The sequence below is a fragment of the Apium graveolens genome, chromosome 9 (genome assembly GCF_009905375.1).
Source record: "Apium graveolens cultivar Ventura chromosome 9, ASM990537v1, whole genome shotgun sequence".
NCBI classification, from domain to species: Eukaryota; Viridiplantae; Streptophyta; class Magnoliopsida; order Apiales; family Apiaceae; genus Apium; species Apium graveolens.
In genome coordinates this window covers 84,434,268-84,455,547 of record NC_133655.1, presented here as the reverse complement: position 1 = coordinate 84,455,547, position 21,280 = coordinate 84,434,268, and the positions used below count along the sequence as shown (strand labels likewise).

Below are 21,280 nucleotides of genomic sequence, written 5' to 3'. Positions count from 1 at the left end.
GAACCATATTACAAGTAGACTGCTTGTAATAGCAGTAGTACATATGTTTGACAACAAGATCACGTGTTTTAGTGTGGGCGCCCTAGGCATTTCTTACTAGGCTTGGTGTGACCTTCTTGGTTACATAAACTACATTTCTTTCCAGACCGCGGACCATCAATCTCCGTTCGGATCCACACCGATTGTCCCTTATCTCCGAGTTTTTTCTTTAGTTTTTTCAAGGACTCTTCCGGCACTAACTTTCCATACCCCTGCCAAGGTACGGGTAAGTCGTAGTTCCAGTATTCAGTTGGTTCCAACGGATAAATTATTGGCCTGTACAAGTCCTGCATTGTTTGGTTCTTATGGAAATATTTGATGAAATGCTCCCAACTCAATCCATGTGTTATACAACCTGCCATTGCATGGGAGAACAACATATGATGGGTTGCCCATTTTCCAAAGGTGCACATACGATCATTGAGGTTGACAACCTGGGTTTTACCTCCCTTTACCGTCCCCTTAGCAGTTGTGTACTAATGTGTTAGTATTTTCATAATCCCACGGAGATGATGGAAAGTAATAACCGTATGTCCTGTTGCCTTTCTCCGAATTTTTGCTAACATAGCGGCGGAACGTGCACATAACTGTTGCCCTTCTTATATAACATCATCCACCATGTTTCAATGTTTATCTATAATTGTGACCACTTTGTAGAAGAGGTACTCCATCATTGCTGTTACTGGAAGAAAACGAGCCCTCTTTATGTTGCCGTTGAATCCCTCAAGCATGTTTGTGGTTGTTTGACCGTAGCGAACACCACTATCGTGGGAAAGTGTCCACCTCTCCACGAGTATTGTAGCAAGATATTGAAGGGCGGTGGGGGAAATTTCACCAATCCTTGACATATATGCGTCATGCTTTGAAACTTGTGTGGTTCTTCCAACTTTCCACATTAATTTTTTTAGTTCACCACCTGGGTGATGACGACAAAAGTTACTTCTTACATGGAGGAGACAGAACCTATGGATGCCGAGTGGCTCAGCAAAACCGTTTTGAGGGTCACGTAGGGCGGAGATAATGCTGGCAGCACGGTCAGAAATGATGCAAACGTCGGTCCGTTGCCGACAGACATGTCTTCGAAGACGTTGCAAAAATAAAGACCAGTTCTCGTACGTCTCCTCATCAACCAAGCCATAACAGAGAGGGAACGGGTGGTTGTTTGAATCAACACCCATAGCAATAAACAGCTTGCCCCTGTATCTTCCTTTCAAGAATGTCCCATCTATTGAAATCACATGACGTGCATGTTGCCACCCGTCCATCATTGCCTTTAAAGACCAAAAAATCTGCTTGCAGACGGATGTGCCCCGCTCCTTAGCATGAGGGACAACATCGATCTCAGCAATGGTTCCAGGATTTGTCTTCATAATGGCTTCTAGGAACATGGGTAGAGCTTGGTATGTTGTAGCCCAACTGCTACACTTCCTCAATTGCTATTTGCTTCCCTCTCCACGCTTTCTTGTACCCCACTATGTGGTTATGCTCGTTGTTGATCAGCGGGATAATGGTTTTAATGGGAATTTCTGGTGTATCTATTACCTGTTTCACATAAAATAGTAAATGTCAAAAAAAATTCGGCCTTAATAAGTGGCATTTGCTAAAGATTTACTTACAAGTGGTTTTACAATCTGCGCAATTATCCTTGCAGATAACTTCTTGTGATCTTGTAACGGCTGATCGACCATGCATTTGTGTTCCTCTCTATTAACATTAATCCGCCAGTACCCGGAATTATGCATAAAAGCAGCCCTCATCCTCCAGTTACACCCCTCAGCCCGGCACTGTGCAATCTGCTGTTCTTTGTTACTCCTTGTAGTTTTATATGTACGATCAGTGTTAATATGTGCACGCCTCACCGCTCCCAAGAGTGTTGCTTTATCACGGTAACACATTCCCTCGTTCAGTTCCCCCTTGTCGAGGTCTTCATCAGCATATATATCATTAGGGTTATATATGATTGGTGGAGTGTATTGCTCTGTGTGAAACCATGGAACCCTTGGAACATGATGTTCTTCTCGAACTACCAGAAATGTATTGGAAATTTCTTCATTTCTCTCTGAATGTCCTTCACCATCTTCGGCGGCAGAAGATTCCTCATCGTCATTATCGTGAAGGTGAAAATTCTCCTCACTTGATGAATTGGCTACAACTCCATCTGCCAGCAGGGCTAACCGCTGACCTGAACCTCTTCTCACCACATGACTTTCATAACTAGCCCCCCCTTGAAACCCGCCACTGTATTGACTGTTTTCCCCTCAATACCCTCTACCATGTTCAGTAGTCCCCCCTCCATAGCCTCCACCATATTGACTACTCCACCCTCCATTACCCCCACCATATTCAATAGTCCCCCCTCCATACCCCTCACCATGTTGACTACCCCCCCCCCTCCATACCCTGCACCTTATTGACTACTCCCCCCTCCATAGCCTCCATCATATTGTATACTCCCCCCTTCATACCCTCCAACATATTGACTATTACCCCTTCATACCGTCCACCATGTTCACTAGCCCCCCTACCAGACTCTCCACCATGTTGAGTAGTCCTCCCTCCAAACCCTACACCTTGATCAAAAAGTACATTTGACCACAGTGGTTGTACATCACCACCGTATGTTGTTGTTGTTGGTTATGACCCGAAATTATGCTGGAATGAGTAGGGGTCATCAACAACAATTTCTTCTGTTTCGATGAACAGAGAAACATCTCCTTAAATGTTTAGCAACATGGAAAGAACATTTAACATGCGTGTAACATCATCATCACATAAAATATCCATTTGATAAAAACCTTCAACTAGGTTGTACTGACCAAGATATGGATACTTTAAACTCAATTTTAAATTCCACTGATACGAGCTAATGTTCATTAAATTATAAACGACACTTTTAAGTCATTGTAAGTGGTACCAAACCTAATAAACATCATTTTTTTTGGATCGATAGAGTAATTGATATTACTACCATCTCGAATAACTACTCCACCCCAAAAAAATTTAACGTTCATGTGGCCTTCCATCTCCCTGTGTTGAAGACATCATTAACAGTTAGGAAACCAAAGTCAAGATTGTACATGTAAACAAACATATATGTAATGCTGACATACCTTTTTGGACAGAGTAGTGTTCTACAAGTATGAACGATATTATTTTCCTAAAGATTTAGGAACTTAGAATTGCAGTATATTTTGAATACATTCAATGTTGGAGGACACATATATATAGGAATAGAAGCTGTAGGCTAGAGATAGCTAAACATTTTGAGAATTTGAATAGGAATGCATTATTGATAGAATCCAATGGAGATTTCCGATAGGATTTTTGTTAAAGAGAAATCTACTATTTTTGTCCCATTTGGAAGATATGAAAGAGAAGATAAGATTCTTGAAATTTACAACAGAAGAAAATGTTGTATTATGTTGTTTGTGTTTTTTGTGTTTAATTTTATTGGAGTCCGTGATTAATAATTATGTCTTACAAAATTACTTGGCATAAGTAATTGTCTTACTCATCGACAGACAAAAAACAATAAGAAACATAATCAGGACCTATAGAGAAATGATGATACATCATTGCAGTGTGGAGGTCACCGTCTTCAGCATACTCCTGACTTCTTCTTTATAGGTCTTTACGGTTTAAGCGCATCCTCATTCGATTCTCTTCCTCTCTATCATGAAATAATGCTAATTCCAGCTCATAAGGCGTGTCTCGCTGCATGTGTATGGTGCGCTGTTTTGGTATTCGCACTCCTTCCTGGACACATTGGCCCATACAACTGTTGAGACACCCAACACGCCATTCCCATTCCCTCTGCATCGTGATTATTGAACTTCTTGTGTAACATTCATTCGGATCCATTGAGTACCTAAAATTATCATCACAAAACCATTTCCTACCAATTGCTCGGTTAATATCACCAGGGGTATAACTCATTATGTTGTTGTTATTATAACACACTCTATTTATAACATAAAAGTAGGTGCAATGATACAGCTATATTTACGCTTCTCAGTGATGAGATGCAGTGTTGCATAATTTTATGTCATGTCAAATACTATTTCACTATTTTTTTTGCAGGCTATCCACCATACCTTATCTTTTTGGTACAGTAAATGTCACTGATGAATGCATCCAAGCATTAGACTATTCATGACACTTTCAAATTGCTAATAATGCATCATTCACGTGCTGTAGTGTATTTTGTACAGTGACAAGTCACTTCTAAATAATTGATGATGAATGCATGTTACTTCCGATAGGAATACGGAATGAAAATGGATGACTAGAAAATCAGGATTTTTCTATATAACCTATTAATCAAGATGTGAAACAAATTATTACTATCAATAGCATGTCTTCTAACACAAATCGCAACTAGTTGCTCATAGAAAGAGATGATGATTACCGTAGTCTTAGAGTTATTGATGCTAAAGAGTACTATTTTTGGAAAAAAGTAATAGAAACGTAATTTGAGAAAAATTGACACCAAATTATATTTTTAGCAATTTCATATTAAGGCTCAAAATAGCTCTCTACCACATTTTGACACTTCGAATATTAGCTTACTAGTTCCAACTAATTTAATATATTTTTAAAATAAAATATAGATTTTAATAACTATATTATTAATAAAAGAATTAAAATATATTTTATTAGGTAAAATATTTTACTAAGTTTACTTAATTTTTTTAACTTACTAAAAATATAAATACAAAGTATTAGGAGAAGAATGTTTTGTATTAGGCAATATAAAAAAACATTAGGAAGAAGAGGAAATTCTGAGCAGATAATAAACAAAAAGGGAAAGAGAAAGAGAACAAGAGAGAGAAAAAGTCGCCGGAAGAATCCCAGGCGAATCGGCGTTCAGGTGAAGGCGGGTAAAGGCAGAAAGCAGGAGTTCCCCGCGGCAACAAGCGTTCCGCCCCGGCTCCCGCAGCGCCTACCGGCGTTCCTCTGGTCTTATCTCTCTCTCTCTCTCTCTCTCTCTCTTATTACAGTGTGAATTTATCCTGTTTATTTCAATAATTAAATCGATTTTTTGTGTTTATTTCAATAATTGCATCGAAATTCTGCCTTAGAATTAGTTCGTAAATTTCAAAATTCTGCCTACATATGGTTTGTTCATTATGTTATAATTATGTTATAATTATGCCTACATATGGTTTGTTAATTAAAAATGCATGATTGGTTAGATCGATTTTTAGAAATTTTATGTCTTACAGTCTGTACAATTATGTTAATTTTTAGAAATTGTTATAATTTAAGATTGAAATTTAATTACCTGTTTACAAATAATTAATAATTATTTGCTTATGTTTATTCCTACCGTTAAATTTAATAAATTGCAAAAATATAGTTAATTAGTTATATATAAAATGCTTAAATGTAATTAATAACTATTTGCTTATATTAATCGGATGTTTAAATTAGTTCGTACATTCATTGGATGACAGACTTGTTATACTTAGTTTGTTGGTTGGCTTTTTGGATTGGGAATGTGATAATATAGAGGAAATGCTGCCCGTTTTTTTTAGATTTTACAATGCCTTATAGCAAGTTCCTTTCTTTTACAGGATTAAATGGTTGGACGATAACTTATCAACCCGGGACCAATTGAAGGGGATTTACTTAATCGACAGAACAGACATCGTTCACAGTTTGTGTGGGATGGCACTATACACATTCTTTTCCCAATATCTGTTATAATTTACAAAAGTCTTGATGCATATTTTAAATGCATAATTACACATTTACTTGTAGGGTAATGATGATCATTTACGGCTACGTTCGAATTTCAAAACATACTGGGATTGTATTGAGGCGAACCCCCTACCACAACGTATCCATGATGCCGTAAGAGAAGCTGGTTTCATGGGTGTTCTGCTAACCGGGAGTATGAGACATGATGCTGGGATCATATCCGCTTTTCTTGATCGCTGCCGCCCGGAGACTCATACTTTCCATCTCCGTTTCGGCGAGGCCACTGTGACATTGGAGGATGTTTACTACATATTGGGCCTACGCAGTGTCGGATGTCCAGTGTTACCTATTGGAGGAAATGTAGGTGCATCTTTACTCCATGAGCTTCTTGGTGTTGCCCTAGATCCAGAGCAAGATATGGATGTCATAAAGAAGGGTGAAATTAAAATCAGTTGGTTGGTTCGTCATTTTGGTGATTGTTCACGTTTACACTCTTCTGCTGGTCATGACTACGAGCGTGAGCTCCTGTACCACACACGTGCGCACTTGCTTCTGCTCATGGGCTCTACTGTGCCGAATTACAGTGGTTACCGCATGCCTTTGAACCTCCTCCTATTTGTTCGACACGTGGAACACATCAGTACTTACAGCTGGGGCAGTGCATGTCTGGCTTATCTTTACCGACACTTGTGCTCCGCCAGTATTGGATATAAGACGGAGCTTTGTGGGTCCATGACTTTATTATAGGTACATATTCACACTACAACCTTCATGCATACTATTATATACATGATCCATGCTTCATACTTAATATTATATGCGTACATGTTTGGATCTCTGAGCATTGTAAACCTTAGCTCCGATGCAGCGAAATGTTTATTTGATGCAGCATCCCCGTGCTCTGAGGTATGCTACATTCTAACTTATTTGTTTGATTTTCACAAATGTTGCAACCATGTCGTTAACACAATACATTTTGCTCTAGGTGGATGGTCCCATTGAATGCTACGACTATGCAGACACATTCGTTGCGCGGGATTCGCTATGACCTAGATACCATGTCTGAGGATTCCTTCAGGTGGAGGCCCTACGAGGATTGCGCGGATGAGGCACGAGACATCCCTGCGCTTGAGCTATCACTTATGAGTGCACTTTCTCCCCTTTTTTACTTGACATAGGTGGAGTGGTTCTACACTGATAGGGTCACTAGACAGTTTGGCTACTTGCAGCAGGTCTCTACCGACTCTCTGCTCGGAGACCATGATTCTTTTTATAGGGGTCAGAGAGGATGGCCTTTGCAGTTGGATAGGGTGCGTGAGCTGTGGGACTCACACCACAATGCAGTGCTTCAGCCACTAGCTTATAGGCCCACTCGGAGAGCTATGTGCGCAGTTCAGTATTCTTAGTGGTTCGATAGAGTCACAAGGTGTTTCATGATCAACCCTAGGATGTGGAGGGGCCAACAAGGCTTCCAGGGGTCGCAGGGATACCTACTTGGGGCTGTAAAATTTATATTCTTAAGTAAACTACCTCCGTTTTTTTCCTTATATGACTTTATGTTCACACTTTTACATGTTGTGAATACAGGCTGAGGGCTTATCCGCTGCCTACCACCAGATTTGGGGTTCGGGCGTGGTTGAGGATGATGCTACTGTGGATGAGGCACTTTAGGGTCTACATGGCACATTAGATGCCATAGGATTCACTTCTCTTTCACAGAGGCCCCCGCATCCACCTCCTGCTACCCCACGTACTAGCAGTGCTCATGCACATAGGCCACGTACCGCTTCTCTTCATGTTCCGGTAGCTCCTTTGGATGGTTGGGAGCCTTGGCCTCTCCCATCATTTGGTGAGGGTTTTTCTCTATACACCTCGTCTGCATCAGGATGGGAGCAAAGTTCCCCGGGGCATGGACATACTGAGCCTACCCGGGACCACTACGTTCAGGGAGAGGGATCCTCTCATATGTCTACTTGGGGTCGTAGTTCCCAAGTCCATGATGCTGCGGGCTCCTCATGGGGGCAGATATCTCAGAGCCATGTTGCTGCTACATCTACTTTTGGCCACAGTACTCCGAGCCCTTATTTCGGCACATCTACTATGGGCTATAGTTCTGCGAGCCCTTATGATGTTCCTAGTTCTTGGGCTGCTGGATCCACTTGGGGCCATTCTATTCAGAGTGATTATGGTCATGTGGTTCAGGCTTTTCCACAGCCTACCTACAATTTTCCACCCGAGACTAGTGGTTCGGGATTTTCTTTTCAGACCCCGGCTAGGGGCTTCGACCCTTGGTTGGTACATGACACCTCCGCACAGAGCTTTGAGCGGGGGCGTCAGATGCATACACCCCATCAGATGCAGGAGGAAGATATGGGGGATGACAGTGATGAGCAGGATGACGCTAGTGAGGAAGCCGATACTCCTGTACATGTCAGGAAGCAGCCCCGTAGAGCGGTAAAAGGGAAAGGGAGGCTATGCCACACCGGCGGGAGGTTCTGTGGCTGATCAGTACTGTTGCTCATGTTCCCAACCTTCTCGTCTTTATTTATGCTATGTTTTCAGTTTGTATGCATTTTAGACTTTACTTTATTAGTTATGGTCACTTTCGGACTTGTTGTATTTTATTATGCCACGATCAACTCACTTCCGTTCCCGGTATTAGTATTAAAAATGCTTTCTAAACTAGCTCCAAATGGTGCACACTTAAACAATTTAAAACTTGATCCAAATGAAAATAATGTTACAAGGGAACCATTGGAAAAAGAAAATGATACATCAATGATAACGGGAAATATGATATTGCAACACATTGCCAATATGAGACAATAAACTCCATACTTATCTACTCGCATTTTCATTTGTTCTAACAACTGTAAAGCTACTTCGAATGACAGTAATAAACTATACAAGCCACTGATAAAAGTAATTCAAACACGCAATGAACTATTAATGACAATCTTATTTTGCTTTCAATCTTTATTCACGCTCTACAGTTGTTACACAATGACATTTCATTTTTCTTACTTTCACTACAACGAGTAGTCATTTCAAAATAATTGAAGATAATTGCATGTGAAAATATGACAACTCAAAGTCTTTATTAAAAGCAGTATAGAAAACAACAATGACAACTCAAATCACATATTTACAAATTAATTGTTGCTGTTGCTGATAAGATTTCAGTGGTTGTTGGATAACATATTAATATTATATTTATCATTGAGTATACGGTAAGAATGCAAAATAACCTTTACGATGTACCACTATAAGGCTCATTTTTCCCTATAAATACATCATACTTCATAACTTTAAACCATATGTTCAAACTGTAGGCATCTTATTACACATAAAATGGATAAGGGCAAAAGGCATGCAATGCCTACAAATGTTAAGAGAGGTATGCGTCAACTAAGTTTAGCTGAATCCGTTGTACGTGGAAGGAAAAAGAAAGAATCCAAAACCGCGAAGAAATCGTATGGTAAGGTTAATCAGAAAATATTGGATGAAATAAAAGCTGATAAAACGAAGATTGAAAGGGCCTATAACGATATGTCCCAAATGGAGGAGGAACGTATCCGTCAGGTGGATGAGGTTTACAAAAAATATGACATAATAGAAATCAACCTTATCGAACAAGGTGATAACTTAATAGCAAGGTACGTTATGGCTCATCAGCAACACCTACAGATGGAGGCTAAGGATGAAGAATCTGGTGAAGAGTCTGATGAATATGTTGTTAACCTTGCTGATTTTTAGCAAACAATGTAATTTCTTTACCTCATTGTAATAGTTTTATCCCTCAAATATCTTCTTCTTGTCCATCACTGCATTAAACACCCCATGTGCGAATCTCCTCGAAAATAAGATAAGTTGAAACAAGTACTGTGTGTTTTTAAAGGTAATGCACACGTAATAATTCAGAACTTTAGTCACATGCAAATGTTTTAAATGATTTGAAAACTCAAACTATTAAATTCACCTTCATCATTATTGCCCAAGTTCAAAGTTTAAAGTTTTACCAGTTCATTTTTTGGCCTATAAATATATGCGGACCTATATGTCATCATCTCAATTTCACCCCTCTCTAGTTTAACATTCTCCACATTTTTAGATTCATACACTGAGGTCATGGACAAGGGCAAGGGACACGCAAGCTCGGAAATGCGTAACAACGGGGAAGTTAATTGGTATAAATGGGCCGAATCTCAGGCACCTACTGAATCTCACAGAGCAAAAATCAGTGAGGTCAAGCAATTTATTTGAAAAATGTGAGCTATACGGGCTGCACAAGGATTCGCGGTCTGTGACAATGAACAGTTTATTGGGTACGGGGAAATGCACTTCGAGTTTATGAAATCATCGATCCGGTACGAAGATAACATTAATAAGAATTTCAACGCTGGTAATATTTCAAAGGAAGAACATGATTATGAATTAAAAGAAATGTGTCGATACTACCACTTCATAGAGGACGAGCTTGAGATGAGGAAAAGGGAGGCCGAGGATGTAGTCGCAAGGTGTAGGAGTGAAAAGATACGTGAAGAGGAACAGTAGTGGGATAAGAAATATGCTAAGTATATTGTCAAACTTGGGGATTTTTCTCAAGGCCATGATGATGCTAATATGGCTACAAACATCTGTTATAGCATTCACGGCCCCGACCCGTGGCCACCGCGTCAAACTCGGTCGAGTAGGCACCCATCGACCCACAAAAATGGGGAGGGAGGTCATAAGCATACCTCCCCTCACATTCAAGGGGATGAGGAAGAAAATGATGAGCAAGCTAACGAGATTGAAGATCAAGAATTTGATCATTATGTTGTTAATCTTGCGGATGACTAAAGAATTTGAGAGTTCTTTCATTATCCCTTTTTCAGTTACAATGTACTTCCTACTTTATCATTTTCATTATCCCACTTTCCGTTACAACGTCCTTTTAAATTATTTATCCCTCATGACACCCTTTCTCGAGTTTCAAATTATAAAGTAAAATGTAACATATATAGTACAAATATATTTTACATACCTACCAAATAATAGAAAAATGGACCAAACAATTTTTTTGCCAATTACGCACAAACATGCCCTCGCTTGACAATTACGCACTCGCCGCTCAATACACCATTTTTGAAGCTTCAAAAGTGTTACTAATATTAGTTTTTAATAAAATTAAATTTTTACCAAAATATAGGTTTACATTACAACACAAAAAAAAAATTGGAACCCAATAAATCTACGGTTATTTACATACGCCCATGCCAAAACATGCCCTCACCTAAAAATTTTAATCTCACAATGCACGACACCGTTTTCGGAGCTAGAAAAATCTTATTTGTACGGGATTTTATTTAAATTAAAAAATACAAACATAAAATATGTTTACATTAGAAGTCAACAAAAAAAAATTACTAAAAACATTTTCCATTTTTTTAATATGGGAGTCCAAAAATAGCCCTTTATCTAATTTTATTCCCTTCAAAACAAAACAAACAAAGTTATTATTTCTCGCAGAAAAAAGAGAGTAAAGGACCCTAAAACGCCACTTGTTATGGGTATCATATGAAAATCCCCCCTAGTACAGGCGTTCTGTACCATTTTTGGAATTTTTTGAATATGTATACCAAAAAAATGAACTTCTAGTTCAGTTGTACCATAAATGGGACGGAGCCAAGAAAAAATGTCCAACAGGGTCCTACTTACTTTTGCATGAATAATTATGTGAATGTAATGTACCACGGGTCCACGGCAGACTGAAGTTGTAGCAGCTGGACATGGGCCCTCATGTGCCAAAAACATGCATGTCAATAAGATGCTATGTATTGTATACGCACTCACATAACAAATGCCAGGTATACATGTGTCTAGACAGTCTAGCCATGGGACTGTTGGCGTACGGTGACCTAATTAAATATTTTTGGTAATAAATATCATTAAGATTTTAAACTTTTGGTAAAGTAAAATGTTAGAGCTTTTGAAGATTGTTACAACTTTTTTCATAAATAATATTATAAATCGTAATTTTTCTAATAATGATATACCTTATAAGACTTCTCGTACATGTTTTTTTTTGTCAATTATCATGTAAAATTATTTTATATTTTGTTTATCCCATCCATTTTGTTCACGCTTACCTTTTTAGGATGTTTTTTCAATTTTCTCTTATTAAAATTACCAAAAATAGTAAAATTTTATACTATAAAAATCAACCACATACACTACTTTCTCCCACTATACTCATTTTATACATTAAATATTACTAGTTGGTAACTCGTGCGCAGCAAGGGTCCGCGATTATAAATAATATAAAGTTACTATTTGTATAAAATTGAATCTCATAATAATTCGTGCGAAACACGGATCAAAATAAATAAATAGTTAAAAAAATTGAAGTAAAGTGTAATTACAAAATTTAACCGTATAGTTCCTTATTTTACTAACATGGCTTATAAATCTGATTATAGTTGTAGTTATGCACCTAATTATTTTACTTCTTATATTAATCTAACATGTTAACTTTTACTAATACGATTATTTAAAAGTAAATTGACGCTTGGATAAATACTAACAAATAGAAAATAATGTAAAAACAAAGTATACAAAGAGTAAAAATCAGTTCTAGTTGAGATTTAATTATATAAAATAATTTAAAAATAGTCATATAATTATTTGAATGAATACCAAAAATTTTCAAGAAATTTCCAAAGGTTCCCTCAAGAAGGCCTCCGAAGCAACCTTTGAAGGCCTCAGGACTCTCCTACAGGAGCTTTTAGTGAGTTAAAATACCTTAACTTGTTGGCGGGTAGGCCAAGGCCACTACTTAGGCAAGTTATGGCCGTCATGGCTCTGCTACAAAGGCTCGTAGTAGGCCAAAAGGCCTCAATTTGTTGGCTGGTTGGCCGGGGCTTCCCCGCATTCAAGTTTTGGCCATCATGGCTCTGCTACAGAGGCTCCTGGTAGGCCAAAAGGCCTCAATTTATTGGCTAGTTGGTCGGGGCTTCCCCGCATGCAAGTTGTGGTCGTCATGGCTCTGATACGGAGGCTCCTGGTAGGCCAAAATGCCTCCAATTATTGGCAGGTCGGCCGGGGCTTCCTCACATAAAAGTTGTGGCCGTCATGGATCTGATACGAAGGCTCTTGGTAGGCCAAAAGGTCTCCATTTGTTGGTTGGTTGGTCAGAGCTTCCCCGTATGCAAATTGCGGCCGTCATGGCTCTGATACGAAGGCTCCTGCTGGGAAAAAAGGCCTCAATTTGTTGGTTGGTCGTCCGAAGCTTCCCCGTATGCAAATTGTGGTCATCATGGCTCTGCTACAGAGGCTCCTAGTAGGCCAAAAGGCCTCTATTTGTTGGCTGGTCGTCCGGAGCTTCCCCGTATTCAAATTGTGGCCGTCGTGGCTCTAATACGGAGGCTCCTGGTAGGCCAAAAGGACTCCATTTGTTAGCTGGTCAGCCGTAGCTTCCCCGCATGCAAATTATGGCCATCATGGCTCTGATACGGAGGCTCCTGGTAGGCCAAAAGGCCTCCATTTGTTGGCTAGTCAGCCGGAGCTTCCCCGCATACAAATTGTGGTCGTCATGGTTCACCTACAGGGGCTTCTGGTTGGCCATATGCCCCCCATTTATGGCATGGTCATCCAGGGGTGTAACACCCCCAAATCCAGGGTCGGGGATCCGGGTTGTCACGAGTTCCATTTCCCTTAATAACACCCAATCTTAATAAATAATCTACTCTGTACTGTGACCCCACAATAAACACACACACCACAAGTTATAGTCTCAGAGATGAATATCCAAAAATAATCACAAGTCGTTTTATTCCACAATTATAAGCCAATACACTTTAAAAGGGTTTCTGAATAAATTTACATTTCTTTGCCATTATTACAATTCATGAATATACATAAATCTGGTACATCAAAAGTTGAAGCCTAGCCTATTGGTAGTTCCTTCCTCAGCTACAGCGACATCAATGCCTATAGGAAACTGCGGAACGTTTCCTATCCGCTCGCGAATTGGGAGCTTGGTCCTGTTCATCTTTTCTATCTGTTGTTGTGTGATGAAAGAAGAAAGTAAGGGTGAGTAGCAAGCCCACCAAAATAATATGTATAATGATTTACAGTATATGAGCCTTCTCATAGTACTCATGAAAGTCTTGGTCAAAAGAAATGAACCAAGTTTGATATCTTAATGCGATGAAGTCGCAAAATATTCAGTATATATACATATATACTTTTCAAAATCTTTGAAATCCTCTGACATGTATAATATACACAGAGTTCCCGTTTATAACTGTATAAACTATCGTTGCAAGGTGATCTCATATATCTAACCTTGTCTCAACGGTTTTCCGAAAATCTTTGACATGCACAAGATAATCATTTACTAGATATAAGTTTAAAAGATGAAGCTACAAGATACTCCAATATACTTATATCTGAATACTACTTGAACTACCACTGTTCAAGTTATAATCAGTTTCAAAAGTTTATCACATAGATGAGACTACAAGACCAGATTTGAATAGATTAAATCTTTAAAATATCATCAAAATAAAATGAAGTTACGAGATACTTCATTTGATGCAAACATCATTTTGAAAACTTGACCCTGCCAACACTCAACAATCGCCCAACCGTAGCCTTTCTATCGAAGTGCTCTGGGTAGTGTTGCAGAAATATCCAATTGGATGATGAACTCATTACGGGAGTTTGCCGCGCCAGGAAGACCACTAACGATGATCAGTCGTAGTAGTACAACCCCACCATTTTCTACATGTAGAGGAGAACCTGTCAGATTTACTTGTCAACCGAACACTGAACTCCTAAGGAATGGACCGCCTTAGCGGAACTTCCAGGCCATTTGGGCCAATATAATAAGGCTGGGCCGGCGCTACTCGATCACTTACGCCACTCCTAGTTCAGATGAAATCCATGACTCTGAAACGTAAAGCTCGTCCCCACTTTCCCCAAGTAGAAACTTGTTGATACGGCTCCACCAAGAAGTCGTATCTAGTTGGAAAGGAAAACTCACCGATATTTCCCAGACGATGCCCGTTAATGGATTGACTTGTTCCAAGAATTTTACTTCCCGAGTATTGGGTAAGTAATCAAAAACTCTTTTATCAAGACAACAACCTTGTTGCGAATATAAAACACACCACAGAGCCGGATCCCTCCAGTTTTGAGCGAGTATTTAAATCCCCTTTTTTAAAAAAAGAAGATCTTAAATATATAAAAAAAATGAGTTTTGGGATCCGCTCTAATTTTTGAAAATCATTTTAAAGACTCGAAAACACTTTAAAGAGTGTTTGGAATAATGCTGATTTAATAAAGTAAATCAGTCTCAATAAAAAGAAATATCTGGATATTATTATTTAAATAATATTCCCCTAAAGAATACTTGAGGTAGAAGTTGGAAAACTTACTTGAAATGAATAGTAAATAATCAAAGATATACTTATACGAAAGTAATATCTTTATTTGAATATCAAAAGTAAGTTTGATTATCGAACATTATATTTTAATAAAATAAAGAATATTAATAAATAGTAAGCGGAGTCATAATACCTCGAATGAATATTATAAACAATATTCATTAAATAAAATAAAGGAGTCATACATCCTCAAATGAATATCCAATTAATAATCATTAATAATATAAACTGAGTCATAAGCCCTCGAATGAATATTCGAAATAATATTCATTAAATAATATATAGATAAAGTTATCGAATAAACCTTATTCGATTAATAGTTTTGAAAACCATAACCATATATATATAAATATATATATATATATATATATATATATAATCTACTCGGGGTCCTCGACTCCCTGTTTTAGAAAATGTTTTCACCTTTGGGTCCCTATACTAAGGGTATATGCAAATTACAAATGGCTCGGGACGAGTCTGGTAACCTATAAACAACAAGTAAGTTGGAATTAAACTAAAGTCACTTGTAAATCTATACTTTAACCAACTTAGACTCTAACGCTTGCTTTGCGCTTACTGATTCTCTTAAGTCACTCGAGTACCCTCGGCTCCACCATTTTTAATAATTTAACCATTACGAGTTTTAAGGCGATTCCTTCGCAAGTGTCTTACCAACTGCCTAACACACTTAACATAATTGTTTCATACACTAATTAACCCTTTAAGGTCCTTAACCAAGGTTTCAAAGTAAGGCGAGGGTAATGGTTCGGTCGCGAAACGCCGTTACTTAATTCGGTCGTTTCTCCTAAACCGTACATCGGAATCAAACGAACTACATATCAAAATGAAGCTCGTAACATGAACTATATAAACATGGCAATGGTCAAAACCTAGCAGGGAGTTCTCGGGTCCTAATGTTATGAACAAAAGCAGTCTAAAGTAAATCAGACATTACGAAGGCTATGTTTACGCGATTTCCCAAATTTTTACCATTCCAAATCATATCAATCCAACTACCAGTCAACAACAACTCAAGATACACATCAATGCTACTGATTTCAGTCATAATAAGCTCAAGTATCTCAATCCAATCATATATTATAACATCTCCAAATTCAACTAAACTACTTAACAATTAAGCTCGAATCATGCTTATCATTCAAATTACTACTCATCCATCCAAACCATCTCCAAACTTCAACATTCAAACTTATTACTAAAGGGTGTGAAGATTTATACCTTCCTTGGGAGGTGTTAAGTTGCTAGGAAGCCTTAGGGAGCCTCCTACAAGCTTGATCTTTCCAAAGAAATCAAGAACACAAAGTTAGGCTTTGAAGTTTCTAAAAGTCCGATTTAAAGAACTGTAAAAATGAGGGTCTTACGATGTTTATTTGGAAGAGACTTGTGAACAAGAGTTGTAGGACATCTCAATACCTTTTCAACGAGATATAGAACACAACATTTGAGTGAGTATTGAAAGAGATATGACAGTTTGAAGTTGCTGGGTTTGTTTTAGCCGAGAGCTTTCTTCTTGAAATGGGAAAGTCAACTTCTAATTTTTGTGTTTTATGATATTTGCTTGGTTGCTTCTCCTTTTTGGCCTTAGAAAATGTTTTAGCTTTTTACCATGGTAAATTTTACATGGCCCAAAATCAACCAATAAAATAAAACCCCTTGTCATGCTTATGTCATCTTACACATGTCATAATGCTTCCACTTGTCCACACCTTGTTGGTTTGATGACATCATCATCCCTAACCTCCTTGATTAACTCCTAATTGCTTGCCTAATGACCGCTGATCTGTTATACGGTTCGCTTAACTTTCGTTTTTGTTTATCGTTTGAGGGATCATACCCGGGATCTTATTACTTAGGTTTCTTTAACCTTTCTCAATACATTATATTCCTTTCATGATCCTCTCTTATAATCCTTGAATTTAAATCCTTTTTATTCTGTTACCTTATACTCAATTCTTTCTGTATCTGGTAGATTTTCGGGAAAAATCAAAGTGTTCGGAATTGGATTCTGACGATCTTTACATACACTTATATACCATATAGAGTACTAATAAAATCTCAAAATATCCATAACAGAACCCCTACATAGTGTGGCATGAAAAGTTTTCTCATTCAGCAAAAACACTATTCATAAGGGTTTCAAAAATTTCCAAAAATTAGGGTTATTACAGTCTCCCCTCCTTAAAAGGATTCTGTTATGGATAAAAAACCAAGGTTATTACTTGCTGTATTTAATACTAAGATTCGGGAGCTCAAGGCCTTTAATGGCTGCTCTCGTGTTTCGTGACTCAATCTGCCTTTACGAGATGCCTACGTATCTCTGTGAATTAGAGAATCAAGCCAAAAAACTTAGTTCTGATTGGTGGGGGTGAGACCCCTTATATAGATGTTGGGAGTCCTTGAATTGGACTTGGTATAGGAGACTTGGTGGGCAAGTCTCATAATTAGAATGGACTTTGGAGTCCTAGATAGTAGGAAACTGATTCCTTATCCTTTTAGGTCCCCTTGAGGCTAATCTCCAAGGATTTATATCCTTATCGGGACTCTTTTCAACATCTGATTTGTCCCTTATTAATTAATTACGAAATTAATTAATAATCAGGGCTTTTGGGTCTTTTTTATTCCATCAGGCCTGATCTGGTCCATCAGGCTTAACCTTTCTGGTCTGAGTATCATATATCTTTTTATTGGGCCTGGCAGCCCACAGTTTGTACAATTAATACAGTATTTAATTCTACAAACATAATTTATTTATCCCTATCATTTGCCCCCCAACTTTTGGGAAACATTGATTAGGTTTCGCAGAAGTTAAGTCTATTTGTTCCCTTACAGGGTTTCGTTTTTCCGTAAAGTGTGGAGCGACCTACACATTTACAACGAATTTTTCCTTTTATTCAGGAATTATCTTAATTTCCAGGAATTTTTCCCTTATTTCCGGGATTTTTCCCTTATTTTCTGGAATTTTTCCCTAATTTTCTGGGATTTTCCCTAATTTTCTGGGATTTTTCCCTAATTTTCTGGAATTTTCTGGGATTTTTCCTTATTTTCTGGAATTTTCCCTAATTTTCTGGAATTTTCTGGGATTTTTCCTTATTTTCTGGAATTTTCCCTAATTTTCTGGGATTTTTCCTTATTTTCTGGAATTTTCAAATTTCCAGCCCTTTTTTCGACCAGGATCCAGGTCGAAATTTCGACCAGGATCCTAGTCGAAAAATGGGGCCAGCCTTGTCATCCTGGTCGAAGGAATTCGACTAGGATCCACGACCTGGAATTCGACCAGGATCCTAGTCGAAATTTCGACCTGGATCTAGGACCTGGAATTCGACCAGGATCCTAGTCGAAAATTCGACCTGGATCGAGGTCGAAAATTCAACCCCCTTTTTTTTTTTTTTTTTTTAAGCCTATCGACTAGGATTTCGACTAGCATTCTAGTCGATATTTCGACCTGAATCCTGTTCGAAAATTCTTTGGTTTTCTTGCTTCCTGGTCGAAGGATTTCGACTAGGATCCACGACCTGGATTTCGACCAGGATCCTAGTCGAACTTCGACCTGGGTTTTTAATCCCTATTTTTTGAAAGATGCTTGGTCTTATTCGACCTCATTCCTGGTCGAAACTTCGACCTCAATTCAGTTCCTTTATTCCAGCTATTTTCGGGTGTCTGCTCGAAAGATTTCGGGCAGGATTCACGACCTGGAATTCGACCTGGATTCTGGTCTTTTTTACCCGCTATTTTCGGGTGTCTGCTCGAAAGATTTCGGGCAGGATTCACGACCTGGAATTCGACCTGGATTCTGGTCTTTTTTACCCGCTATTTTCGGGTGTCTGCTCGAAAGATTTCGGGCAGGATTCACGACCTGGATTTTGACCTGGTTCCTGGTCTTCCACTAGCCTTCTTTATTTAGCTTTAATTTAGGGTATTGTATTTTCCAAATCCTAATTGGATTTGGGCCTAGCCTTTTTTGTTGGGCCTTATTAAATTTTTCTGAGCCTCTATTATTGGGCTTTTCCAAATCTTATTGGGCCTCTTTTATTGGGCCTTTTCAAATCTTATTGGGCCTCTTTTATTGGGCCTTTTCAAATCTTATTGGGCCTCTTTTATTGGGCCTTTTCAAATCTTATTGGGCCTCTTTTATTGATCTGGGCTTAATACACCCTGTTAAGAATGCTCTAGAATTCCTTGGAATATTCTGGAATATTCTTTTTTCTGGGCTTTTTCTTATGGGCTTTTGTCCTCAATGGGCTTTTCGTCCCTTCAACTTCCTTTTCCTCTTATATAAAGGAATGAGGAAAGGCTATTACTCCTCACTTTCTCATTTCTTAGTTTTCTTCTTCATCTTCCTGCTAAGATTCTCTGAGGAATAACAGCAAGTCGGAGCTCAAAGCCTTTTTTCAGGAGCGCTTCTTCAGGTTGGATTCCTCCCTTTGCTTTTCATTATTTTTCCATTGTGTGCCATTTTAAGATAGCCTATTTACGTGCCTCATACTTTTTTTTTCAGATGGCTGACAAAAGAATGACTCGTTTGGCCAAGATGAACGTGGCTAGAAAGTCCAATGATTTTCCTATTCGATCGAGGTATACTTCCTTAATCGACATGATCAACACTCGAGGGGACGAGTATCCGTCTGATGCGCATCTGGACGCGCACGATCATATCAGTGCTTTACGGGATCCCAAGGAGCTGGAAAAGTTGAACAGCTGCTTCAAAATCAAGGAGCCTTTTAAGCTGGTTCTTGCGGGTCCGGCCGACAGGGCCTGTCAGTGGAAGAAGGACGCGCTATGCGTCTATAGGGATACTCTGAGGGCAGGTATTAGACTCCCTTTTCATCCATTCATTCCTTTGCTACTGGCTGATGTGGGCATCAGCCCTTGCCAACTTCCCCCTAATTCCTGGAGGTTGATTCTGTGTTATCTGTCGCAATGCGCCAAGCACAACGTCCCCACATCTGTTGCTGTCTTCAGGAAGATTTTTCAGTTTAAAAACAGCCCTGATAAAAGTCCGGGTTGGGTTTCTATCAACCAGCGCCCCACTATCCCCCATATCGTAAATGGGAAGTCCATCCCTGACAACAACTTGGGGTGGAAGAAAGATTTTTTGTTTGTTATTTGGGAAGGTGGAGATTGGGGCTCCCTGTTTCGATCATCCTTTGGGCTGGCCGTAGACGGGAGCCCGAATGACATAACTTTGTCTGAGGAGGAAGCTAGAGGTTTCAACCTCCTTACGCAAGACAACGACACTTCCCATTGTTGGGACCTTATCCGGGAGACCGTCCTGGTAGAACGCGGCCTTTCGCCCGTTAATAAGAAAAGTAAGTTCCCTTTCTTATTTCCTTTATTTCCTGCACTTTTATTTCATTGATTTTCAACTGACTTTGTTTCTTGCAGTGGCTGAGAAGATTGAGGAGGCTACCAAGCCGAAGGACCTGGAGACAACCAGGATGAAGAGGGCCGGGAAGATCTTTAAGGACCCTCGACTGGGTGACCGCTTCCCGGAGTTCCTTCTTCAGGCGACGGAGCCAGATGAGGAAGGCCCCAGCCAAGTTCTGCGCACCAAGCAGAGGCCAGGTGCCTACTTTCAACCTGCTTGGGGGATCCGGGGCAAGGACTCAATTGTGGGCAGCACGGCCCTGTCCAAGGAATGGTCTAAGCATTTCATTTCCCCGGTGGATTATCAAGATTTTGTCCTTCAACAGGACTTGGAGGGGAATGAGCTGTTTGGAGCCCAAGCTCTGGCGACGGTATGTACTTTACTTATGCTTTTTACAATTCTCTTTTCTTTCTTTTCTAAACCTTTGCTGTTTTCTCCTACAGGCTAACGCCCATTTTCAAGGGGCTATTCACCAAGCCAAGGCTTGGAAGGTTGGCCTGGAAGATGCCAACAAGAAGTTGGAGGAGGCCAATCAAAAAATTGAGGCCCTTGAAGCTCAATTGGCCTCTTCCACTTCTGACCTGGAGACGGCCCGGGCTGAAAATGTCATCTTGAAGGCGCAGAAGGAAAAAGCCTTTGATGGCTGGATGGACACTCAAGAATTCAAAGACTTGATGGTGGAGCATGACGCCCTTCTTCATCCTGTTAGCTATAAGGAAGG

The 21,280-nt window shown here is 39.2% G+C and overlaps 1 protein-coding gene across 1 annotated transcript; it reads right to left on the bottom strand.

The window, feature by feature from the left end:
- Nucleotides 1-662: 662 nt before the first annotated feature.
- LOC141685377 (uncharacterized) lies at nucleotides 663-1,409 on the bottom strand. The gene has a single exon (XM_074490482.1). The coding sequence runs from the start codon at nucleotides 1,407-1,409 to the stop codon at nucleotides 663-665; it is 747 nt and encodes a 248-aa protein (XP_074346583.1).
- Nucleotides 1,410-21,280: the final 19,871 nt, after the last annotated feature.